Source organism: Pezoporus flaviventris, unplaced genomic scaffold (assembly GCF_033815535.1).
Source record: "Pezoporus flaviventris isolate CSIRO_AGI_PZ_B2104156 unplaced genomic scaffold, CSIRO_AGI_Pfla_v1 ptg000355l, whole genome shotgun sequence".
Classification (NCBI taxonomy): domain Eukaryota; kingdom Metazoa; phylum Chordata; class Aves; order Psittaciformes; family Psittacidae; genus Pezoporus; species Pezoporus flaviventris.
In genome coordinates, this window is record NW_026892902.1 from 33,434 (window position 1) to 56,946 (window position 23,513).

Below are 23,513 nucleotides of genomic sequence, written 5' to 3' on the forward strand. Positions count from 1 at the left end.
CACCCCCCAGCCCCATGGACAGCTCCCCAGCCCCATAGACACCCACAGCCCCATGGACACCCCCAAACCCCATATACAATCACCCAGCCCCATAGACACCCCCATAGACACCCCCAGCCCCATGGACACCCCAAACCCCATAGACAACCGGTAGACCCATGGACAATCCCCAGCCCCATAGACACCCCCAAACCCCATATACACCTCCCAGCCCCATAGAGCCCCCCTAGCCCTATGGACACCCCCAAACCCCATAGATACCCCCCCCAGCTCCATAGGCACCCCAAGCCCCATAGACCCGCCCCAGCCCCATAGACACCCCCCCAACCCCATAGACACACCCAGCCCCATAGACCCCCCCCAGCCCAATAGACACCCCCAAACCCCATATACACCCCCCCACCTCCATGTACACCCCCAAACCCCATAGACACCCCCCCCAGCCCCATAGAGCCCCCCAGCCCCATAGGCACCCCCCCAACCCCATAGACACACCCAGCCCCATAGACCCCCCCCAGCCCAATAGACATCCCCAAACCCCATATACACCCCCCCCACCTCCATGGACACCCCCAAACCCCATATACACCCCCCCACCTCCATGGACACCCCCAAACCCCATATACACCCCCCCACCTCCATAGACACCCCCCCAACCCCATAGACACCCCCAGCCCCATAGACACCCCCCCAACCCCATAGACACCCCCAGCCCCATAGACCCCCCCCAGCCCCATAGACACCCCCAAACCCCATATACACCCCCCCACCTCCATAGACACCCCCCCAACCCCATAGACACCCCCAGCCCCATAGAGCCCCCCAGCCCCATAGGCACCCCCCCAGCCCCATAGCCCCCCCCTAGCCCCATAGCCATCCCCTTACACCGGGGGGGGTTCCCTTCTCTGTGTCCCCCCCCCGTGTTTGTGTCTGTATTGAGTTGCCTTAAACTGGAATAAATGAACAGTGTTTTTAATGCCTGCCCCCCCCATGGGCCCTGCATGGGGGTGACCCCCCCGGACCCCCCCCCTTCCCAGCACAGGGCAGGGCCCAGGCTCTGCTTTGATTTCCATTACCCCAAATATACAGACACAGCCCCATGGGTCCAGCTTTACCTGGGGGGGGGGGGGGTGTCCATGTGTGTGCCCCCCCCACACCTGGGGGGCACACAGGGCTCTATGGCTTTGCCTTAGGGCTCCCAGCCCCGTGTTGAAGCACATGCAGAAGGTGCCCCCCCCCCCCAATCCCACCAGCACTTGGGGGGCGGGGGGGGGGGGCTGTTATAGCCGGGGGTGTGTGGGGGGCCCAGTCTATGTCGTGACACCCGGCCCTATTGCGATAGCTATGGGGCAGAGCTGAGCCCCCACTGCCCAATATGGGGAGGGGGGACAGAAGCCACCCCCCCCCCCCCAGAGGCTGGTTGGGAGGTGGTGGGGGGGGGGTGTTGTGGGGTGACCCCCCCCCAATAAAGGATGGATCCAGTGTAAGGAGCCTCACAGTGTGGGGGTTCCCCCCCCCAGCCAGGATCGAGCCCCCCCCCAGCCCCTCCCTGCTTCAAGCTTCAATTCCTTATTGCTGCGTTTCCCTTGGCCACTGCAAGCTTGGGGGGGGGGGGGGGGGGGGCAACCCGTGCCCCCCCCCCATGGGGACCCGCACCCCAAAGCTGGGGGCACCCCATGGCAGCATTGCTTTGGGAAGGACGAGGGGAACCCCCCCCACCCCAAGCAGTGGGGACACCCCAAAGCTTGTCCCCAGCCCACCCCACCCCCCCCCCCGCCTTGGGGACACTGTGGGGAGGGGGGGGCAGTTCCTATGACATAAAATAGCCCAGAAAAGGGGATAATAAAGAGCATCCCCCCCCCCCCAAAAGGATGGAGCTCAGTTACAGCCCCCCCAGTGCGGGGGGGGGTCCTGCCTTTGGCAGCATCCCTGCGTCCTCAGCATCAGCGCTGCTATTCCAAGAGATCCTGGAGGGGGGAGGATATGGATCTGTCACCCATTGGGGTGCCCCCCCCAGAGAGGAACCCCCCCATAGAGCCCTGTGGAGTGCGTGTGTGGGGGGGTATGGATCTGTCACCCATTGGGGTGCCCCCCCCTAGAGAGGAACCCCCCCATAGAGCCCTGTGGAGTGCGTGTGGGGGGGGGTATGGATCTGTCACCCATTGGGGTGCCCCCCCCCCCCAGCAGGACCCCCCCATAGAGCCCTATAGAGTGGGAGGGGATATAGATCTGCCACCCATTGGGGTGTGTCCCCCCAGAGCAGGATCACCCTATAGAGCCCTATGGAGTGGGGGGGGGGTATATGGATCCATCACCCATTGGGGTGCCCCCCCTAGAGCAGGATCCCCCCATAGAGCCCTATGGAATGGGGGGGGGGGGGAGATAGAGAACCCTATGGAGGGCGGGGGGGGGGAGATATGGATCTGTCACCCATTGGGGTGCCCCCTCTAGAGAGGCACACCCCCATAGAGCCCTGGGGGGGGGGGATATAGATCTGCCACCCATTGGGGTGCCCCTCTAGAGAGGCACACCCCCATAGAGCCCTATAGAGTGTGGGGGGGATATAGATCTGCCACCCATTGGGGTGCCACCCCCCAGAGCAGGATCCCCCCATAGAGCCCTATAGAGTGTGGGGGGGATATAGATCTGCCACCCATTGGGGTGCCACCCCCCAGAGCAGGACCCCCCATAGAGCCCTATAGAGTGTGGGGAGGGGGAATATAGATCCGCCACCCATTGGGGTGCCCCCCCCTAGAGCAGGATCCCCCCATAGAGCCCTATGGAGTGTGTGGGGGGGTATAAGGATCCATCACCCATTGGGGTGCCTCCCCTAGAGAGGAACCCCCCCATAGAGCCCTATGGAGTGTGTGTGTGTGGGGGGGTATGGATCCATCACCCATTGGGGTGCCCCCCCTAGAGAGGAACCCCCCCATAGAGCCCTCTGGAGTGTGTGTGTGGGGGGGGGGTATGGATCCATCACCCATCGGGGTGCCCCCCCTAGAGAGGAAACCCCCATAGAGCCCTATGGAGTGTGTGTGGGGGGGGTATGGATCCATCACCCATTGGGGTGCCCCCCCATAACACGACCCCCCCATAGACCCCTATGGAGTTGGGGGGTGGGGGGGGGGCCTCACCTCATCGGAGTCATCGTGGTACCCAGGCTTGGGGGGCGCGGGGGGGCCCAGCGCATCGATGGTCTCCGCATCGTTGGCCTCCGCGTGCTGCTGCAGCACCGAGTAGCGCTGCACCAGGAACCTGGGGGGGAACCGGTGAAGGCAGCAGCCCCCCCCACCCCCCATCCCCCACCCATGGGGGGGGAGCCGTTGTTGGGGGGGAGGGGGTGTCCCTCACCTGCCCCCACACACGTATTTCTTGACCAGAAGCACGGCGATGGCCGCGGTCAGCAGCAGCGCGGTGCCCACGGCCAGGATGGCGGCAGCGGGGCTGCGGGGGGCGGCCTGTGGGAACGGGGGACACCGTGACCCCCCAGTGCCCGCGGTGTCACCCATGGGTGCTGCCGGCACCGGCACCCACCAGCGGGCTGGGGCTCAGCAGGTTGCTGGTGCATTTCTTCTTCATGTCCGTCTCCTCCCGCGCCGGGCTCTCCCCTCCGGAGCATTTATCCCCAGGGATCTTCCGGTACCTGGAGGTGAAGGAAGCGCTCGGTGATCCCAGAGGGATGCCCGGCCCCAGGGGGCAAGGGGATGGAGCCGGGTCTGGTCCCACTAAGGGCAGGATGAGCTGAGGAGCGGATGGGGCCGTGCGGTACCCGCTGGTCCTGAGCAGCTCCCGGCGGCCGTAGAGGCAGAATTCCAGGTCGTGGCCCTTCAGCTCCGGCTGCTCCACGCACTCGGACTGGTTCTCCGGGCGGTAGTAGCCGAAATCACTGCGGGAGGAAGGGGAAAAGGGGATGAGACACCCCCCCCCCCACCTTGGGGGGACACAGTGGGGCTAAAGGAGGAGGATGCTGGTCTGAAAGGGGGATGAGAGGTGGGGGGAAGATGTTGGGAAGGGATGGGAAGACACACGGGGACGTGGGAAGATGCGAAGGTGGGACAATGGTGGAGGTGAAAAGAGTGGCAGAGGGAGTGGGAAGACATTGGAGAGGTGGGATAATGGTGGGAGGTGGGAAGATGTTAGAGGTGGGAAGGTACGGGGATGAGATGAATCAGGGATGAGATGAAGCAGGGATATGATGACACAGGGATGGATGACACAAGGATGGATGATGCTGGGGATGGGATGGCGCAAGGATGGGATGATGCAAGGATGGTATGACGCTGGGAATGGGATGATGTTAGGGATGGGATGACACTGGGGATGGGATGATGTTGGGGATGTGATAATGCTGGGATGGGATGATGTTGGGGATGGGGTGATGCGGGGACGGGGTGATGTGGGGACAGGGTGATGCGGGGATGGGATAAGGCAGGGATGAGTTGATACAAGGATGGTATGATGTTGGGAATGGGGTGATGTTAGGGATGGGATGACACTGGGAATAGGATGACATTGGGGATGGGGTGACGTCGGGATGGGGTGACGTAGGGGATGGGATGAAGTTAGGGATGGGATGACACTGGGGATGGGATGATGTTAGGGACGGGGTGATGCGGGGATGGGATAAGGCAGGGATGAGTTGATACAAGGATGGTATGATGTTGGGAATGGGGTGATGTTAGGGATGGGATGACACTGGGGATAGGATGACATTGGGGATGGGGTGACGCTGGGATGGGGTGACGTAGGGGATGGGATGAAGTTAGGGATGGGATGACACTGGGGATGGGATGATGTTAGGGACGGGGTGATGCAGGGATGGGATAAGGCAGGGATGAGTTGATACAAGGATGGTATGATGTTGGGAATGGGGTGATGTTAGGGATGGGATGACACTGGGAATAGGATGACATTGGGGATGGGGTGACGTCGGGATGGGGTGACGTAGGGGATGGGATGAAGTTAGGGATGGGATGACACTGGGGATGGGATGATGTTAGGGACGGGGTGATGCGGGGATGGGATAAGGCAGGGATGAGTTGATACAAGGATGGTATGATGTTGGGAATGGGGTGATGTTAGGGATGGGATGACACTGGGAATAGGATGACATTGGGGATGGGGTGACGTCAGGATGGGGTGACGTAGGGGATGGGATGAAGTTAGGGATGGGATGACACTGGGGATGGGATGATGTTAGGGACGGGGTGATGCAGGGATGGGATAAGGCAGGGATGAGTTGATACAAGGACGGTATGACGTTGGGAATGGGATGATGTTAGGGATGGGATGACATTGGGGATGGGGTGACGCCGGGATGGGGCGATGCAAGGATATGATGATGCAGGGATGGGGTGACGTAGGGGATGGGATGATGCAGGGATGGGAAGATGCTGGGGATGGGATGATGCTTGGAACGGAGCCCACCAGAGGAAGTCCTGCAGCGTGCAGGGGCACACGGACGGCTGCTTGGTGACCACGTAGTCGCGGCCGTTGCGGCACACGGAGGCCTTGCGCAGCCGCCGGTACTGCTCCTTGTAGCCCAGGATGCAGCCGTCGCCGGGGTCGCCGGGATCGCTGGAGTGCGCCAGCCAGATGGTGTAGTCCTTGTCCTCACCTGCGGGCACCGCGCTCAGCGCCAGGATGGCACCACGGGGGCCCCCGTCCCCGGCGCCAGCGGCACTCACAGGCCCTGCTCAGCAGCTCGCCGAAGTCGATGGTGTAGGAGACCCACTTGCGGAAGAAGAAGCTGCCGCGGAAGCCCCACACGCTGACGGTCATGGAGCGGGCGCCCGGCTCCGACGCCAGCCCCGTGAAGAAGATGGGCTCCTTGGAGAAGGGGTACCGGTACCAGCACTGCCCCTCGTCCGTGGAGAACCTGCGGGCAGGGGATGCGCTCAGCACCACCACGGGGCACCGCCGAGAGCATCCCCCGTGCCCATTGACCCCCCCTGCGCCCCAAACCCCGTTACTCGATGGTGTTGATGGGTTGGCTGCTGTGCTCCACGGCCACGATGAGGCCGCCCGAGTCCAGGATGGAATAATGGTGCGGCCCCTCCAGCATCCGCGCCCACGTGTAGCCCCCGTCGTCGGAGATGTACACGTCGGGGGTCATCACCGAGATGGCCCCCCCCACGCTGCCTATGGGGACACACACACACACAGGGTCACCATGGGGAGCAGGCCGTGGTGCTGGGCTCCCTTGTGTCTGCCCCGGCGGGGTGGGTACCGTGAGCGATGACGATGCCGACGGCGTTGGGCTCCGAGAGCGGCGCCATGGGCACGTTGAGCTTCTGGGAGATGCTGTAGGAGGCGTGGATGTGGAGGCTGCACTGCAGGAGAGAGGAGAGCGTGGCCACACGGACCGCAGGGACTCCCAAGGGGGTGCTGGGAGCCACCCCAGGGTGACCCCAGCCTGAGCAGAGCTTGTCAGGCAGCCCTATGGAGTGACCCACATCCCATGGAGTGACCCACATCCCATGGAGAGATCCACATCCCATGAGTGATCCACATCCCATGAGTGATCCACATCCCATGGAGTGATCCCCAGCCCCATGGCGTGATCCTCAGCCCCATGGAGAGATCCACATCCCATGGCGGGATCCACATCCCATGGTGTGATCCACATCCCATGGAGAGATCCACATCCCATGAGTGATCCACATCCCATGGAGTGATCCCCAGCCCCATGGCGTGATCCTCAGCCCCATGGCGGGATCCACATCCCATGGCGGGATCCACATCCCATGGCGGGATCCTCATCCCATGGTGTGATCCACATCCCATGGAGTGATCCACATCCCATGGTGTGAACCACAGCCCCATGGAGTGATCCCCAGCCCCATGGCGTGATCCACAGCCCCACGGTGTGACCCACATCCCATGGAGTGATCCCCAGCCCCATGGCGTGATCCTCAGCCCCATGGCGTGATCCTCAGCCCCATGGAGAGATCCACATCCCATGGCGGGATCCACATCCCATGGTGTGATCCACATCCCATGGAGAGATCCACATCCCATGAGTGATCCACATCCCATGGAGTGATCCCCAGCCCCATGGCGTGATCCTCAGCCCCATGGCGGGATCCACATCCCATGGCGGGATCCACATCCCATGGCGGGATCCTCATCCCATGGTGTGATCCACATCCCATGGAGTGATCCACATCCCATGGTGTGAACCACAGCCCCATGGAGTGATCCCCAGCCCCATGGCGTGATCCACAGCCCCACGGTGTGACCCACATCCCATGGAGTGATTCACATCCCATGCCGTGAACGACAGCCCCATGGCGTGATCCATAGCCCCATAGCGTGAACCACAGCCCCGTGGTGGACCTGCAGCCCCACAGCGTGCCCCACATCCCATGGTGCGCCCCACACCCTCAGCATCTCTGCCGGGAAGCATGGGCTGGATCCCCCCCCCATCCCTCAGCATCCCTTTGGCAGAGCCGAGGCAAGGGACCACCGAGGGGCCCCACAGCAGCACCCACAGGGACAGGGCCCAGCCCCACCTCGTCCTTGCTCCGGGCCGTGGAGTCACACGAGGTGTTCTTGGGCTTGCGCAGGGGCACCCACTGCCCCCCCCGGTCAAAAGTGATCACGGACTGGATGGAGTTATCTGCAAGGGGTCGGGGCAGAGGCGGGGGGGAGAAGGGGGTCAGGAGCATCCCAACACCTGCTCCCACAGCACCCACCCCGGGCCCAGACCCACCCTCGGAGAGGACGCTGGTGATGAAGATGCCGCGCAGGGAGGTGACGTTGGTGAAGTCGGTCTCCCCCCCCGTCGTGGTGTAAAGGTGCCGCTCCAGGGACTTGGAGTAGACGATGCCGCGGTCGTCCGAGGTGTAGATGGTGCCGAAGCCCGTGTCTAGGGCAGGGACACAGGGGTAAAGGTGATGGGGGGGCCAGGAGGGGTTGGAGGAAGAGGAAGGACCCCTGAAGGCCACAAGCGAGGAGCTGCTCAATAGGGATGCTCCGATGGCAATGAGCCCCATGCACGGGGGAGCAGGTCCCGGTGGCCCGGTCCCCGGTGGTGCTCACCGCCTGGCTCATCCACGTGCATGAAGACCAGGTCCTCGTTGGCTGCTAGGATGGAGTAAAACTGCTCGTGGCCCACGGAGGGCAGCTGGGCCATGTTCCAGCTCTCCCCTTGGTCCAGGGAGACGTGGATGCGCCTCGTGGTCCCCTGAAGGAGCCAAAGCATCGTCAGCCTTGCTCGTCCTCATGGGGATGAAGGCACTGGGGCGGGGGGGGGGACAAGGGGGACAAGGACCTGCTCTGTCATAACGGAGGCGAAGAGGAAGCGTCCCCCCAGGCCAAAGGAATAGATCTTGGTGCCGATGACCTTGAAGGAGGAGCCGAAGTCCGAGGTTTTCTTGAGCTCCAGGAAGCCCAGATCAGCTTCTTGAGGAGAAGGGAGCAGGGATTAAAGAGCCTGGAGCTGCCTCCGGCTTCAGCAGCCACCACAGGGGCTGTTCCCAACAGTACCAAAACACATCCCCCCCAGTATCCCAAAACATCCCCCCAGTATCCCCACACATACCCCCAGTATCCCAACACATCCCCCCAGTATCCCCACACATACCCCCAGTATCCCAACACATCCCCCCCCCAGTATCCCCACACATACCCCCAGTATCCCAACACATCCCCCCCCAGTATCCCCACACATACCCCAGTATCCCAACACATCCCCCCCCCAGTATCCCCACACATACCCCAGTATCCCAACACATCCCCCCCAGTATCCCCACACATACCCCAGTATCCCAACACATCCCCCCCCCAGTATCCCCACACATACCCCCAGTATCCCAACACATCCCCCCCCCAGTATCCCCACACATACCCCCAGTATCCCAACACATCCCCCCCCCAGTATCCCCACACGTACCCCCAGTATCCCAACACATCCCCCCCCCAGTATCCCCACACATACCCCCAGTATCCCAACACATCCCCCCCCCCAGTATCCCCACACGTACCCCCAGTATCCCCACACATACCCCCAGTATCCCAACACATCCCCCCCAGTATCCCCACACATACCCCCAGTATCCCAACACATCCCCCCCAGTATCCCAACACATCCCCCCCAGTATCCCAACACATCCCCCCCAATATCCCAACACATGCCCCTCACAGTATCCCAACACATCCCCCCCAATATCCCAACACATGCCCCTCACAGTATCCCAACACATCCCCCCCCCAGTATCCCCACACATACCCCCAGTATCCCAACTCATCCCCCCCAATATCCCAACACATGCCCCTCACAGTATCCCAACACATCCCCCCCAATATCCCAACACATGCCCCTCACAGTATCCCAACACATCCCCCCCCCAGTATCCCCACACATACCCCCAGTATCCCAACACATCCCCCCCAATATCCCAACACATGCCCCTCACAGTATCCCAACACATCCCCCCCAATATCCCAACACATGCCCCTCACAGTATCCCAACACATCCCCCCAGAATCCCAACACACACCCCCAGTATCCCCACACATCCCCCCCGGGTATCCCAACACACCCCCCTCAGTATCCCCACACATCCCCCCAGTATCCCCACACATCCCATGCAGTGCTGGCTCCATGCACGGGCAGGACTTACTGCAGGAGTTGTTCAGGAAGGTGGTGAAGAAGATGGTCCCATCCGCGCCCCTGGGCAGGGAAGGGAAGAGGGGACATTGCACTGGGAGCAGTGGGACACAGGGGGATGGGGGGGGGCTTGGTGACCCCATGGCTGTGCTCCCCCCCCCCATGGGGGGTCCCTCACTCACCACTTGGCCAAGCACACGGCTCTGTGGATCAGGACCCATTTGTGCCCGAAGTCCCTGGAGACCCAGAGCCCGTTCTATGGGACAGGGAGAGGGGTTTGGGTGACCCCCCCCCCCCAAAACCACATCCCCATCTCTGCGTCTCCAAGCCCCTTCCCAAGCAGGCATCCCCCCAGCACAGCATCCATAGGGAAGAGGCCCCGCTTTGGGCCTCATCCTGGCTCACCTCGGTGCTGAGCGCCAGCAGGCAGTCGGGGTCCCGCGGGCTGTAGCTGAGCTGCACCAGCGGCTGGAAGGGCAGATCCGTCTGGATGAAATTCCTGGCAAAATCCAGGGAGCGGAAGATGCGGCCCCCGCGGCTCCCAGCGGAGACATCCCCGGTGAGGATCACCTGCATGGGGGGAGCCATGACCATGGGATATGGGGCACCCTAACAGCCCATCCCTACCCTTCCCATCCCCACTCCCACCTTTCTCATTCCCACCCTTCCCATCCGCATCCTCACCTTTCGCACCCCCACCCTTCCCATCCCCACTCCCACCTTTCTCATTCCCATCTTTCCCATCTCCATCCTCACCTTTCCCATCCCCACCTTTCCCATTCCCACCTTTCCCATCCCCACCTTTCCCATTCCCACCTTTCCCATCCCCATCTCCACCATTCCCATTCCCATCTTTCCCATCCCCATCCCCACCTTTCCCACCCCCACCTTTCCCATCCCCACTCCCACCTTTCCCATCCTCACCTTTCCCATCCCCACCATTCCGATCCCCACCCCCACTTTTCCCATCCCCACTCCCATCTTTTCCATCCTCACCTTTCCCATCCCCATTCCCACCTTTCCCATCCCCATCCCACCTTTCCCGTCCCCATTCCCACCTTTCCCATCCTCACCTTTCCCATCCCCACCCCCACCTTTCCCATCCCCACTCCCACCTTTCTCATCCCAAACCCCACCTTTCTCATCCTCACCTTTCCCAAACCCATTCCCACCTTTCCCATCCTCACCTTTCCCATTCTCATTCCCACCATTCCCATCCCCATTCCCACCTTTCCCAACCCCATTCCACCTTTCCCATCCCCATTCCCACCTTTCCCATCCCCATTCCCACCTTTCCCATCCCCATTCCCACCTTTCCCTTCCTCACCTTTCCCATTCTCATTCCCACCTTTCCCATCCCCATTCCACCTTTCCCATCCCCATTCCACCTTTCCCAACCCCATTCCCAACTTTCCCAACCCCATTCCCACCTTTCCCATCCCCATTCCACCTTTCCCATCCCCATTCCCACCTTTCCCATCCCCATTCCACCTTTCCCATCCCCATTCCACCTTTCCCAACCTCATTCCCAACTTTCCCAACCCCATTCCCACCTTTCCCATCCCCATTCCACCTTTCCCATCCCCATTCCCACCTTCCCGGAGTTGCCGGGCCCGATGGCCACACCGAACTCGGTGCGGATGAAGGTGTTGTTGATGAGGCTGGAGATGTCCAGGAAGCTTTTCCCATAGTCCTCACTGCAAAGGAGGGAGCACACGGTGGGAAGTGGGAACAGGGATGCAGGGGGGGGGTCCTCCCACCCCTCCATAGGATCCCACTCACCTCCGGTACAGTTTGGATTGCCCAAAGCTCAGGATCACCTGGAATGCCGTCGGGATGAGCAGGATGGGGATAGGGGGACAGAGCAAGGGCACACGGTGGGGGTCACCCCATCCCGATCCCATTGTCCTCTATGGAAGTGGGGATACCCCCCCAACCGGGAGCCCGCAGTGCTCACCCCAGTGCTGTCACCAACCCAGGACAGGGACACGGAGCTGCTGAGGTCGTCGAAGATGAACTGAGAAGGATGAGAGGGGAAAAGGGGAGGAAAACGGGGTGGGAAAGTGGGAAAAGGGGGAGAAATGGGGTGGAAAAGTGGGAAAAGGGGCAGGAAAGTGGGAAAAGGGGGAGAAATGAAGGGAAAAGGGGGGGGAAATGGGGTGGAAAAGTGGGAAAAAGGGGGGAAATGGGGTGGAAAAGTGGGAAAAGGGGCAGGAAAGTGGGAAAAGGGGGAGAAATGAAGGGAAAGGGGGGGGAAATGGGGTGGAAAAGTGGGAAAAGGGGCAGGAAAGTGGGAAAAGGGGGAGAAATGAAGGGAAAGGGGGGGGGAATGGGGTGGAAAAGTGGGAAAAGGGGGAGAAATGAAGGGAAAAGGGAAAACGGTGGGAAAGTGAGAAAAGCGGGAAAAATTAAGGGAAAGGGGGGGAAACGGGGTGGAAAAGTGGGAAAAGGGGGAAAAATGAAGGGAAAAAGTAGTGGAAAATGGGGTGGAAAAGTGGGAAAACGGGGAGAAATGAAGGGAAAAGAGGGGGAAATGGGGGGGGAAGCGGGAAAAGTAAAAATTAAGGGAAATGGGGGGAAACGGAGGGGAAAAGGGGGAGAAAAGAAGGGAAAAGGGGGGGAAGGAGGGGAGAAGAACTCGGTGTCGGTGTAACCGGGCCGGGCCCAGCGCTTGCAATGCCAAACGGGGCCGGCAACGCCAGCGGGTGGCAACCGGCCCTTGCCCGGGCACGGAGCCCGCCCTGATCCCGATCCCGATCCCGATCCCGGCCCGGGAGCGGCGCCAGCGCCGCGGTCAAGTGTCCCCCCCCCCCGCGGTGTCCTGGCCCGTCGGGTGTCTGTGTTCATCCCATGGGATTTGGGATGGGAAGGGTCGGGGGGGGGGTGTCTGTGTGTCCATCCCATGGGATTTGGGAAGGGTCAGGGGGGCTGTCTGTGTCCGTCCCATGGGAGCCGGGATGGGAAGGGTCGGGGGGGGGGGTCTGTGTTCATCCCATGGGATCCGGGATGGGAAGGGTCGGGGGGGGTGCCTGTGTGTTCATCCCATGGAATAAGGGACGGGAAGGGACGGGGGCAATGTCTGTGTGTCCCTCCCATGGGATTTGGGATGGGAAGGGTCGGGGGGGGGGGGTCTGTGTTCATCCCATGGGATCCGGGATGGGAAGGGACGGGGGGGGGGGGTGTCTGTGTGTCCCTCCCATGGGAGCCGGGATGGGAAGGGGGGGTGTGTGTGTGTCTGTGTGTCCCTCCCATGGGATTTGGGAAGGGTCAGGGGGGGCTGTCTGTGTCCATCCCATGGGAGCCGGGATGGGAAGGGTCGAGGGGGGGGGGTGTCTGTGTGTCCATCCCATGGGATTTGGGAAGGGTCGGGAGGGGGGGTGTCTCTGTGATTATCCCATGGGATTTGGGATGGGAAGGGTCGGTGTGTGTGTGTGTGCCCATCCCATGGGATTTGGGACGGGAAGGGTCGGGGGGGGCTTGTTTCTGTGCTCATCCCATGGGATTTGGGATGGGAAGGGTCAAGGCGTGTGTGTGTATGTGTGCGTCCATCCCATGGGATTTGGGATGGGAAGGGTCAAGGTGTGTGTGTGTGTGTGTGTGTGTGTGTGTGTGTGTGTCCGTCCCATGGGATTTGGGACGGGAAGGGTGTGTGGGGGATGTCTGTGTGTCCGTCCCACAGGTGGGGGGGGCTCCCTGCCCATTCCCAGCGCTGTCAGGAGGGATCCGTCCTCCTGTCCCCGCTGTCCCCGCTGTCCCCGGGCCCGAGCCGCGGCGGCTCCCGCTGTGCCGGGCCGTGCCCGCCTCACCTGGTGCGTGTTGTTGCCAAGGGCCGCCGGGACCCCGCGCAGGCCGCCGCAGGCCTCGCCTCCCGTCGCCGTCAGCGCCCCGGTGCCGCCGCCGCGGGGGGCCCGGTGCCGGCCCCGCAGCCGCAGCCCCAGCGCAGGCCCGGCCGCCGCCATCGCCGCCGCCATGAGCACGGTCAAGGCCGCAGCCCCCCGCGGGCCCATGGCGACTCCCGCCGCCGCCGTCACCGCCGCCGCCCCGCTCTCCCGGTCCTGCCGCCGCTGCCCGCCCCTCGCTCCCCATTGGTTGCTCGCCACGCTGAGCCCCGCCCCATCACCGCGCCCCCGAGTGCTGGTTGGCTGAAGGAGACGCCGCTCTCCTCAGAGACACGCCCCCGCCCCCGCCCCACGCCCTCTCTTTGTCAATCACCGCCCTCCTCCTGCTCTGATTGGTTGACAGGTGGCAGCGAGTCCGCCTTCTCCCTTTTGACCCCGGCGCTCTAATCTACCTAGCGACAGCTTTCTGATTGGCTGAGCGGCGAGGGAAGGAGCGAAGCGATTTTCTGATTGGCTGAAGCGACAGGTCCGGCTGCCCCGGTTCGGGCGGCCGGTACCGGCAGAGCCGGGTGCTTCGGTACCCGGTGATGCCCAGAGCGGGTCAGACCCCCCAGCCCGTTCCCCATTGCCCTCGTTGTCCATGCGGGCGGGGAGCTGAGGCTCTTCCCTTGCCGGGAGGGCTCAGATAAGGAACACAAAGCCTCAATTTTCCCATCCCGAAGAGCCGGTTCCATGGGATGCTGCCACCGGCGCACCCGTGACCGGGAAGAAAGAGCTTTTGTGTGGCTGCGGACACAAACAAAGCCCGAGCAGCAGCGGGTTCAGCTCTTCCCAAAGGAAAAGGGACCCCGACGGGGCCCTAGGGTGACCCAAGGCTTCAGAGCAGGTTTGGGATCAAGGGTGGATGTAGAGGATGAAGCAGGAGGTGCCTGGTGCTGGGTGGTGGCAGATGGCCCGGACCTGCTGGATATTCCAGCCAGGCGAGCTTCCACACCTCAGGAATTAGGAGCAGGGCCATGGGCAGAGCCACATCAGGACGCCAGGGAAGGGCAGAGCCTATCCACTGTGTATGGGTGACCTTTATTCTTCCACCTGGAGGTAAGGGCTGTGTGGTCAACCCGGAACCATGGCCTCGGGCATCGCCTGATGCTCCAGTTTGTGTCCTTAATTTGTTAATGCAAAGAGGGGAAACTCACAGCAGGAATGGGAGAGGATGGAAGAACGGAGGTTATCCAAGGGCTGATCCAGTCGTGAAGACCCGGTTTCCCTTCCCACATCCATCTGGCAACAGCAAGAGAGGGAGTCCTGAAGAAGATGGATGGTACTAGAGGGTAACAGGTAGGGGCTGGTGGGTACAAGTGCTTGCTCCTGCTCCAGTGGAAGGTGGCAAGGGTAGGAACTGGATGAGCTTTAAGGTCCCTTCAACCCAACCTATTCCATAACTCAAATCCCAGTTTATTCCCTTATCCCTTCAGTTCTGAGATGCTGTTCCAAGGATAATGCTGGGGAATGAGAAACAAAACCAAGCGGATGAGCAGAAGTTTCCCAATGCAAACACAACTGCCCTCAAACCTAAGCAGGACGTGCAGGAGGTGACAGGGAAGGGGCTCCACCACTAACCCTAGCCCTGATGGGCTCTGGTCTATCAGTGCTATGGGTATTCCCAAGCAAATCCCAAGCCTGGTTATGAATTTCTGCCCTGGGGAGGAGTCAGAGCTCCAGCTCAAGCCTTATGGACAAAACCCATGGGAGAAGGACAAGGGGAGATGGACCAAAAAGAGCTCCAAAGGGGAATGCCCCAAAGAGGGATGCCCCAAAGAGCTCCAAAGGGGGATGCCCCGAACAGCTCCAAACTGAGCTGCAGCTGAGCTGATGCGAAGCCACCACGAGAGGGAGACGTGGCCCTGCTTTTGGCACAGACGATGCCCTTATTTCAGCTCCCAACGTTCCAAGCCCCCAACGAGGAGCCCAGGATAGAGTAACAAAAGGCTTTATTCTCCTGCCCTCGCCTTGCAGACATCAGTTATGTACAGGAACAGTAAAAAACCCTCAAGAGCCTTCTGTGCAGAGCAACCCCAGCTGCTGCTGCTGGCAAAGAGACCCCAGGGAGTGGAACCCACTCAGGTCACTGGGGGGGGAAATAAACCTTTGAGGGAGTCCTCTTCCTCTTCAGATATCCTTGATGACCTCTTCCAGCTCCTCCTTCGTGTACATGTGGAACTTCATGCCGGGCTCCACCGTGGCGAGCTGCGAGGGAAGGAGCAAGGGGTTAAAGCAGGGAGCAGAGCAGCAGCTGTCCCTGCTGCCGGCCGGCCCAGCAGCAGCATTCCAGCCCGGAACATGCTCTGGGATGCCCCCCAAAATAGCTGCTTGCTGCAGAAATAGCTTTGAATTGACTCAGTCTCCTCATAGGAGCAGCAGGGAAGGGCCATGGGGAAGAGGCTGCTTGAGGAGGGGATGCAGCTCCGCATGGTCCTCAGCAGAGGCACCTCTTCTGCAGTGACCAAACAAGGGAGCACATCCTGCCCCTTGTGAGAGTCAAGAGAGCACGAGGGGTGTTGGGTGAGGAGGAGAAGCTCATCACAACCTGACCCAGACCCCCCCCCAGTGTGCTGCACCCCTAGAATGGGAGCAGCAGGGCCCTACAAGAGCTTTCCTCAACCATTCCCTCACAGGGAAGTAACTCATTGAAAGGCATTGAATGGAGGCTCCTGGCTTTTGCTTCCAATGGATTTAACTCTCCTGTGACCACACTTGGCTTCCAGATGGAAGCACCAAGAGTAAATACTTCAGAGCACCACATACTTGTACTTGCTACCAAGCAAAGCAGCTCCTTCCAGGTTTGCAGCCCAAGGGGGGGGGCTTGAGTCAATGGAGACCTTTTACTCCCCAGCCTTCTTCTCATATCCAACCCCGAGATGATTCCTCACCACGGGAAGGGCTTTGCCAAGCACAGTTAAGCCCTGTTAAACAGGGACGTGACATAAGGATACTGTACATGCTCCTCTGCTCGGTGCTGTAGAGCCCTGGGGCTGGGCAGGATGGAGCTGCTCCATGTGGGCTGGGAGCAGATCCCACCATCAGGCAGATCCAGGCTCCCGGTGTCTGTCCTCCCTTCCCACCCAAAGGAAGCCGGTTCCTGCTGTCAGGAAGGGTCCCCAGAGCAGCATGGGATGAGGTGCACACATTCAGGCTGGTTGGGGGACAGGTTCCCAGCAGAGCAGCTCCAGAGCTGGAATGCCACGAGCTGGAAAGGGCCAGTGTCTCATAACCTGCCCGAAATAGAAGCAAACTCTATCCTCAAGCCTTGCTCATCATCCAGCCACCACCACCAGCAAACTGAAGGGGGTTTTACCTTCCCTGCCTATAAAGGAGCGTTAAGGATGAAGAGCAGGGCTGCAGGGGCCAGGTTCCACCGCACTGGTGGGGATCTGCAGAGCCAGAGAGCCGAGGACAGGCTGAGCTCAGCTGCTTGCGGGCAAAGGGGAATGAGGGGAAGCACGTTCCTGCCTGAGGCTTCACCTCAGTGGGGCTCCTGCCCAGGAGATTGTTGGCCCTGGCTCAGGCCTCAATATAGCAAGTCCAGAAGCTGCAGAATTCCCATTGCTTCTAATGTTACAAGGAGCAAGGGAAAGAGAATGGCCAAAGCTGGGGAAGAAACAGAGACCTGAGTGGCACTGCAGGCCTCTAAGGTCAGAGGGCTCCAGGGTTTGCTGGGTTAAGCCACAGCCAGCACCAGAGCTCCAGCCCTGAGCTGCTCCTCAGCGCATTCATAAGGGTCCTGCAATGGTTTGGGTTGGAAGGGACCTCAAAGCTCCTCCAGTTCCAACCCCTGCCACAGACAGGGACCCCTTCCACTAGAGCAGTTTGCTCCAAGCCCCTGTGTCCAACCTGGCCTTGAACACTGCCAGGGATGGGGCAGCCACAGCTCCTCTGTGCTCATCTCAGTCTCCCCTTGGCCTGTCCCTGCAGGCCCTCATGCAGAATCCCTCTTCCATGCTCCCCAAGACACCCCTGAGACACTGGATGTGCAGCGAGGAAGCCGAGACCATCCCATTGCCTGCCCCACACCCTGGTCCCAGTCACCTCGATGTTGGTTGCATTCAGCTTCTCCTCCATCACTTGCTTCAGGATGACCAGGGAAGATTTAATGGCTTCTTTCAGTGTCATAGACTGCAAAACAAAGCCCTCGCTCAGCGATGGCATCAAGTGCTTGTCCCCTGCAGCAGTGACAAGGCGCTGCCGTCCCTCCTGCTCCTCCCAAAGCCTTTAAGCTGCTCCTGGCAGCAAGTTTCAAAGCTTAGCACATTATTGACAGCATCCACAAGAGACCAAAGCTGCTGCTGGGGCAGGATGGTGACAACCACAGCATGGCAACAACCACAGCACGGCGACTCTGCCTCTGGCAAGCTTCACAACTGAGCACTAACACCCTATGGTCAGGACTGGGACACGAGGGGCTGGTTCTCCTCACCAGTTCCTGTCTATCCCCCCCCCCCCCCCACTTCAAGGAGTCCTGAAAAGCTGGATTCCCTCTGAGGGTTCATCCATGTAAATCTCTGTGTGAGGGGGAAGCAGAGGCTGGGGAACAGGCAAAGAGTGATGGTATCTGTGCTTGCAGAGGGTTGAGGGAGCCCAGAACTGGAGATGCTCTGCTATGAACAACTGAGGTTCCTGAGTCTTCAGAGCATCACCCTCCTCAAGTGTGCTTTTCAGCAGTGACCCCATGAAACAAGCACCTCCCTCCTTGTGGAGGGAAGAAAGGCTCCATTCAACACCAAATCAGAGCCTCTGTGGCACCACGATGGCTCAAATGCAGTGGGTTAAGAGATGTGCTGAGACAAAGCCACTTGGGCTTTAGCTCCTCACGCTTCAGGCTGCATCCATCCCTCCCTCCCAAGGCCCAGCTCTGTGTGTACAGCACCAAGTCCTTCCTGACGTGGTTTGAGCTCACCCACTGGAAGAGACCAAGCCCTCCCCTTGCAGCAGCAGCAGCAGCAGCGCAGGGGGAGCTGCTGCGTGCACTGCTCCTGCTTGCACTGCTGCTCCCGCAGCTCAGCACCAGCACCCATCCCAGCAGCCAAGGACCCAGGCCCACCCGGAGGGGCTCAGGCACCTCAACAGCACAAGGAGAAGCTTCTCCAGCACCCACAGGAAGGAAAGTGGTGGCTCCAGGAGCAACTCGAGCCTTTACCTTGTGGTAAACTTCCTGCAGGGAGCTCTGAGCCCCCTCCGAGGCGGAGCCGATGGCTCTGGCATCACACTGGACGAATGTCCCCGATGGGTCCATGTGAAACCTGCAGGGATACAGGGGGAGGAGGTGAATCCATCCCAGCAGGGAGCTGCCCAGCGCTGGGGAGGGAGGATAGGGCTGCTCCCTGCTGGCAGCAGCCACCTCCAGCCTCCTCCTCCTCCCTGACACCCCATGGCCTCGGGGGCCTCACAACCTCACAGGTCTCTGCTCTTGGCACCCAGAGGAGCCAACCAAGGTGTGAAGAGCGCCCAGACCCGCACCGGGCTGGGAGCCTGGATGTGAAGAGCTTCAGACTCCTGCCACTGCCCTCCATGCTCAGGGCAGGGACATTTTCCTCTTGATTTCCCCCCTTTAGTGAATAAGCCATCAAGTTTTCCCTCCTGCTCCATAGGGAGACCTTATTGGGTTGGCCCTGCGGAGCCATTCCCCTTGCAGGGCCTGAAGCACAGGAGGAGGAGTTCAGGTTACAGCACCTCCCTAAGGAATGCTGCAGCAGGCTCCACAGATTATGTTACCGGTGGCTCTGCTTCTCCTTTAGGGAAAGGTAAGAATAAACTGGGGATGAGGAGAGCTTCGACAGCTCCCTCCCAGCCAGGAACCAGGTTCAAGAGGAAGGAATCAGGGAAGACAAGGGGTTTGCATCAACCCTGAGCAGGCTGTGCTTTGAAGGGAAGGGTTTAAAAGCATTAACAGACCCATCAGATCCATAATGGGATAAAGCCCAAGTGTCTGGCTCAAGTGAAATCCCAGAATCAAGCCAGGAAGATGTCCTGGGAAGCTTTGGGAGAGGCTTTGTCATTCCCAGAGCATCACTTACAGCTGAGGTCCCTTCTCATCCACGCCTCCAAAGAGCAGCGCGACCCCGAACGGACGAGACTGCAGCAGGAAAGAGGCACCAGGTCAGGGCAGGGGGGAGGCAAGAGATACCACACACCCCCCACCACCCAGAGCACCCCCAGCCCCTCACCATGGCCCCCGGGTCTGCATCCTCCTCCCCAAACTGCAGCGCCAGGTTGGACACGGCCTGGGTCACGCTCTCCACGGTCATGGTCTCGTTGTAGGTGAACCAGTGATTCTGCAGGAGAGATCCAGGAACACCCGGGTTTAGGGCCCCATTCCCAACACACGGGCACCCGGGATCGTTCACACAGAGGGCTGGAGTGATGGGAAGCAGCCACAGGCAACTTCTTGTGGCCCATCCAGCCACAGGAGGGAAGCGCCAGGGTGGGAGCAGCTCCCCTGGAAAAGCTTGGGATGGCAAACACAAGGTCAGAGCTCTTCATCCCAGTGCGTTTCTGGGGTCATCCAGTTCTCCAGAGGGTGGGAAAGGGCTGACATGGAGGAAAACCTCCCAGAGGAGCCTTTACTCCAGCACAGACCCATCCCTGAGGCACTGAGGAACCTTACGGTGCCAAAAGCATCACCAATACAAGTCAAAGCCCCCATTCCCCTCCAGCTCCTTCCCTGGGATGCTCTTCCCATTCCAGAGGCTTCCAAGATGCCCCCAGAGCGGGGCTGCTGGGTTAAGAGCAGGAACCAAGTCTCACCTGAGTCTCTACTCTTGCTTTGTCGATGAGAGTCTTTGCATCAGCTATGAGGCCACTCATGGCACACCCTGGAAGCAGAGAGGGAAAACAGGGATCATGTCACTGGCTGTGGGGGATGCCTCGTTCCCAAAGCTCTCCGTGGGGGAGCAGGCACTGCGCTGCTGGCTGGAAAGGAAAGGAGCACGGATCCAAAGGGATTCTGGATCCAAATGGATCCATGCCCCAGAGCTGGGATGGAGGCAAGAGAAGCCACCCAAGAAGAGACGCAAGAGCTTGGAAGGGGAACTGCTCAGTGCCCTCCATGGGAGCCGATGCCCCACAGCTTTGGGGATGCAGCAGGAAGAGAGGAGCTACACCACAAGCACACGGGAGGAGATGAGGCCCTTCAGGAGGCCCCATGACCCCTGTCAGCACCAACACAGCTGTTCTGGAGCAATCCTGCTTTCCACATCTGCTCACGAGCCCACCAGGGCCCCCCCTTCTGGGTGCAGGAGCTGGGATCCAGGCTGACATTAGTGCTCCATGAGGACCTGGCTTCACATCAAACCTTCTGCACTAATTCCCTGCCCTCCCAGAGCTAAATTTGGGATGAGCTCTCATGAGGGAGCTCAGTGAGGCTGGGGGGGGCTTCAGCTGCCTCTTCCTGCACCTCTAACTATGTCCTGCTGGCCTGGAGCCTGGAAAAGCAAGCAGGACCTGGGAGGGATGAGCATTCCCCCTCAGCTCTGCACACAGGGAAGGGCAGCCCCGAAACCCAGCTCCTGATGCTCCTAGGAGACAGAGTCTGGTACCTGTACCCCAAAAGTCAATGGGGGGTGCTTTATGAGAGGAGCCCCCAGTGCTCCTTCCTTCCTCCTTACCTATGTGGGAATCGATCTCCACAATCTTCTCAATGCTGCTGGGCTCCATGAGCGGAGAGGTGATCCTCTTCTCCACAGCCAGGCACACTCCCTCCGAGGTCTGGATCCCGATGGCTGTGGAGCCAAGCTGGAAAGCACCACAGGGTCAGCACCACCCCCCCCATGGAAGCAGGGCAATGCTAACTGTGACTTGCAGGTGATGTGGTTGGGAGGCAGAAACCCAGCCATAAAATGCTCCAACTTTGCACAGCGGACTTGAAATGTTGGGACTTGGAGAAGGAAAATGGGAAGGGTCAAGCATGGAATGGTTTGGGATGGAAAGGACCTTAAAGCTCACCCAGCTCCAACTCCTGCCACGGGCAGGGACCGCTTCCACTGGAGCAGCTTGCTCCAAGCCCCTGTGTCCAACCTGGCCTTGAACACTGCCAGGGATGGGGCAGCCACAGCTTCTCTGGGCACCCTGTGCCAGCGCCTCAGCACCCTCACAGGGAAGAGCTTCTGCCTAAGAGCTCAGCTCAGTCTCATCTATCAAGGCATTGGGAAGTGCAAACTCCCAGTGGATACTGGTCACTCTGCTGACTTGAGAGCTCCAAATCCACCCATGAGAGCAGGAATCGTGGAAGCTTCTGGCTTCTCCCTTTCTCCCTGTTCAGCCCATGGTGGAACTGCAGCAGCTCAGGTGGGGCCCATGGGCTGTAGGTTCATTCACAACAATACTTCTGCAGTGACATCCAGTGTCCCTTCTTCCCTTGGGATCTGGGCACAGCTCCCAGGGCTGGGAGCAAGGTAGAGGCTGGAGATGAGCCCTCTGGCAATGGTACCTGCGGCAAGTGCTGTTGCTCCTGTGGTGAATCCTATTGTGGATACCAGGATGCTTGGGAGAAAAGGCGCTAATGTGAAGAAAGAAGCCCAAGGAAGTGGATGCAGTCAGAGGTAAGGCTGTGATGTGAAATCCTCCTCTCTGGCTTTCAGAGGTCACTTCTGCCTTGCAAAGAAGGATTCACAAGGCTTTAAGGTGTCAAAATTGATGTTGCTTGGGGAAGAGATGAATGATGGATGCATGGATGCCTTCCAAGAGGAGGCCATGGAGATGCTGTGAGGGCTGGAGCAGCTCTGCTCTGGAGCCAGGCTCAGAGAGCTGGGCTGGGGCAGCCTGGAGAAGAGAAGGCTCCTGAAGGGGAGACCTGAGAGCAGCTCCAGTGCCTGAAGGGGCTGCAGGAAAGCTGGAGAGGGGCTTGGGACAAGGGATGTAGGGACAGGCCAAGGGGAATGGCTTGAACCTGCCAGAGGGGAGACTGAGATGAGCTCTTAGGCAGAAGCTCTTCCCTGTGAGGGTGCTGAGGCGCTGGCACAGGGTGCCCAGAGAAGCTGTGGCTGCCCCATCCCTGGCAGTGTTCAAGGCCAGGTTGGACACAGGGGGTTGGAGCAAGCTGCTCTATGGAAGGGGTCCCTGCCTGTGGCAGGGGTTGGAGCTGGAGGAGCTTTAAGCTCCCTTCCAACACAACCCAGGCTGGGACTCCATGACTGATTCCCCAGTTCCATCTTTGCAGAGCTCAGGCAGGAATGCTGCACGGGCGCAGAGAGGCGAGCAGGCAGCAGACCAAGCGCTCCTCTCTTCTTCAGGCAGTGTTTCTGGATGCAGGGGCAGTGTGAGCACTCAGGCGCTCACAGCACAGCACCTCCCAGGCCTGAGCCGAGCTTTAGCACTGTCAGCCTGGGCTGCGCAGGGCTCATTGCCCTGGACGTGACTTTTGGCTCCTCGCCCCCATAGGGGCAATATTGGCTGGGGGAGATCGAGCTCCTCCTGCTGTAGAACGGGGCGGGGGGGCTCAGCGATGCCCCTTGTGAAGGAAGGAGCCCTCAACCCCCCCCCCCCCACACACACACACACACCCCCCCCCTGCGGCGCTCGGCCCGTACCTTGATGGCCTCGATGGCGTATTCCACCTGGAACAGCCTCCCCTCCGGCGAGAACGTGTTCACCCCCCTGCGGGACAACAGCGGGGCCCGGTCAGCGGCTGCAGGCCCCCGGCGAGCCGGGGCGGGAGCAGGCCCGTGACTCAGCCGCAGGCCGCGGGCGGGCAGCGGGCACTCACCGGTCGTACTCGGAGCGTGTGAGGAACATGGCGGCGATGGCGGCGGTACCGGGTGCGGGGAGCGGGGGGAAGCGGGCGGAGGGAGCCGGTACCGGGAGCGCGGGGCTGCCCACACCGGGGTCTGCAGGCACCGCTTCCTGTCAGAGGCCCCGCCCTTACGACACGCTTCCGCCCGCGCCGCTCGCTCATTGGACAGCGCTGAGCGCAGAGCAGCCAATCGGAGAGCGGGGAGGGCGGGAGAGGAGGGGGTCTTGGGAGGAGGAAAGGGAGAGGGGCGTGGTCAGGGAAGGGGGCGTGGCCATGG

General features: G+C 60.6%; 3 protein-coding genes across 4 annotated transcripts; 1 reads left to right on the forward strand and 2 right to left on the reverse strand.

Annotated features, from left to right (window-relative positions):
- Positions 1 to 52: 52 nt before the first annotated feature.
- On the forward strand, positions 53 to 836 carry LOC133263576 (anti-sigma-I factor RsgI2-like; the record flags this gene model as incomplete). Its single annotated transcript, XM_061443410.1, has 2 exons — positions 53 to 150; positions 779 to 836. Coding segments are annotated over exons 1-2 (156 nt in total), but the record flags the coding sequence as incomplete, so codon positions are not given.
- A 964-nt stretch (positions 837 to 1,800) lies between these two features.
- On the reverse strand, positions 1,801 to 13,625 carry SORT1 (sortilin 1). 2 transcript variants are annotated; one of them, XM_061443405.1, is made up of 20 exons: positions 13,420 to 13,625; positions 11,571 to 11,630; positions 11,396 to 11,433; positions 11,208 to 11,310; positions 10,019 to 10,183; positions 9,796 to 9,869; positions 9,627 to 9,676; positions 8,276 to 8,403; positions 8,044 to 8,188; positions 7,715 to 7,870; positions 7,515 to 7,621; positions 6,230 to 6,332; positions 5,973 to 6,141; positions 5,688 to 5,878; positions 5,428 to 5,617; positions 3,770 to 3,886; positions 3,535 to 3,643; positions 3,352 to 3,458; positions 3,135 to 3,255; positions 1,801 to 1,967 (listed from the first exon to the last, which is right to left on the reverse strand). In XM_061443405.1, exons 1-20 carry the CDS (start codon positions 13,618 to 13,620, stop codon positions 1,953 to 1,955), a joined length of 2,349 nt encoding a protein of 782 aa, XP_061299389.1. In that variant the 5' UTR covers positions 13,621 to 13,625; the 3' UTR covers positions 1,801 to 1,952. The 2 variants fall into 2 exon arrangements, with proteins under 2 accessions (XP_061299389.1, XP_061299388.1); XM_061443404.1 differs by having other exon boundaries at positions 8,276 to 8,406.
- Positions 13,626 to 15,426: 1,801 nt separating this feature from the next.
- On the reverse strand, positions 15,427 to 23,269 carry PSMA5 (proteasome 20S subunit alpha 5). The gene is made up of 9 exons (XM_061443406.1): positions 23,210 to 23,269; positions 23,034 to 23,100; positions 21,114 to 21,240; positions 20,254 to 20,321; positions 19,674 to 19,781; positions 19,524 to 19,582; positions 18,647 to 18,749; positions 17,539 to 17,625; positions 15,427 to 15,699 (listed from the first exon to the last, which is right to left on the reverse strand). The coding sequence occupies exons 1-9, from the start codon at positions 23,236 to 23,238 to the stop codon at positions 15,622 to 15,624; spliced, it is 726 nt and encodes a 241-aa protein (XP_061299390.1). The 5' UTR covers positions 23,239 to 23,269; the 3' UTR covers positions 15,427 to 15,621.
- Positions 23,270 to 23,513: the final 244 nt, after the last annotated feature.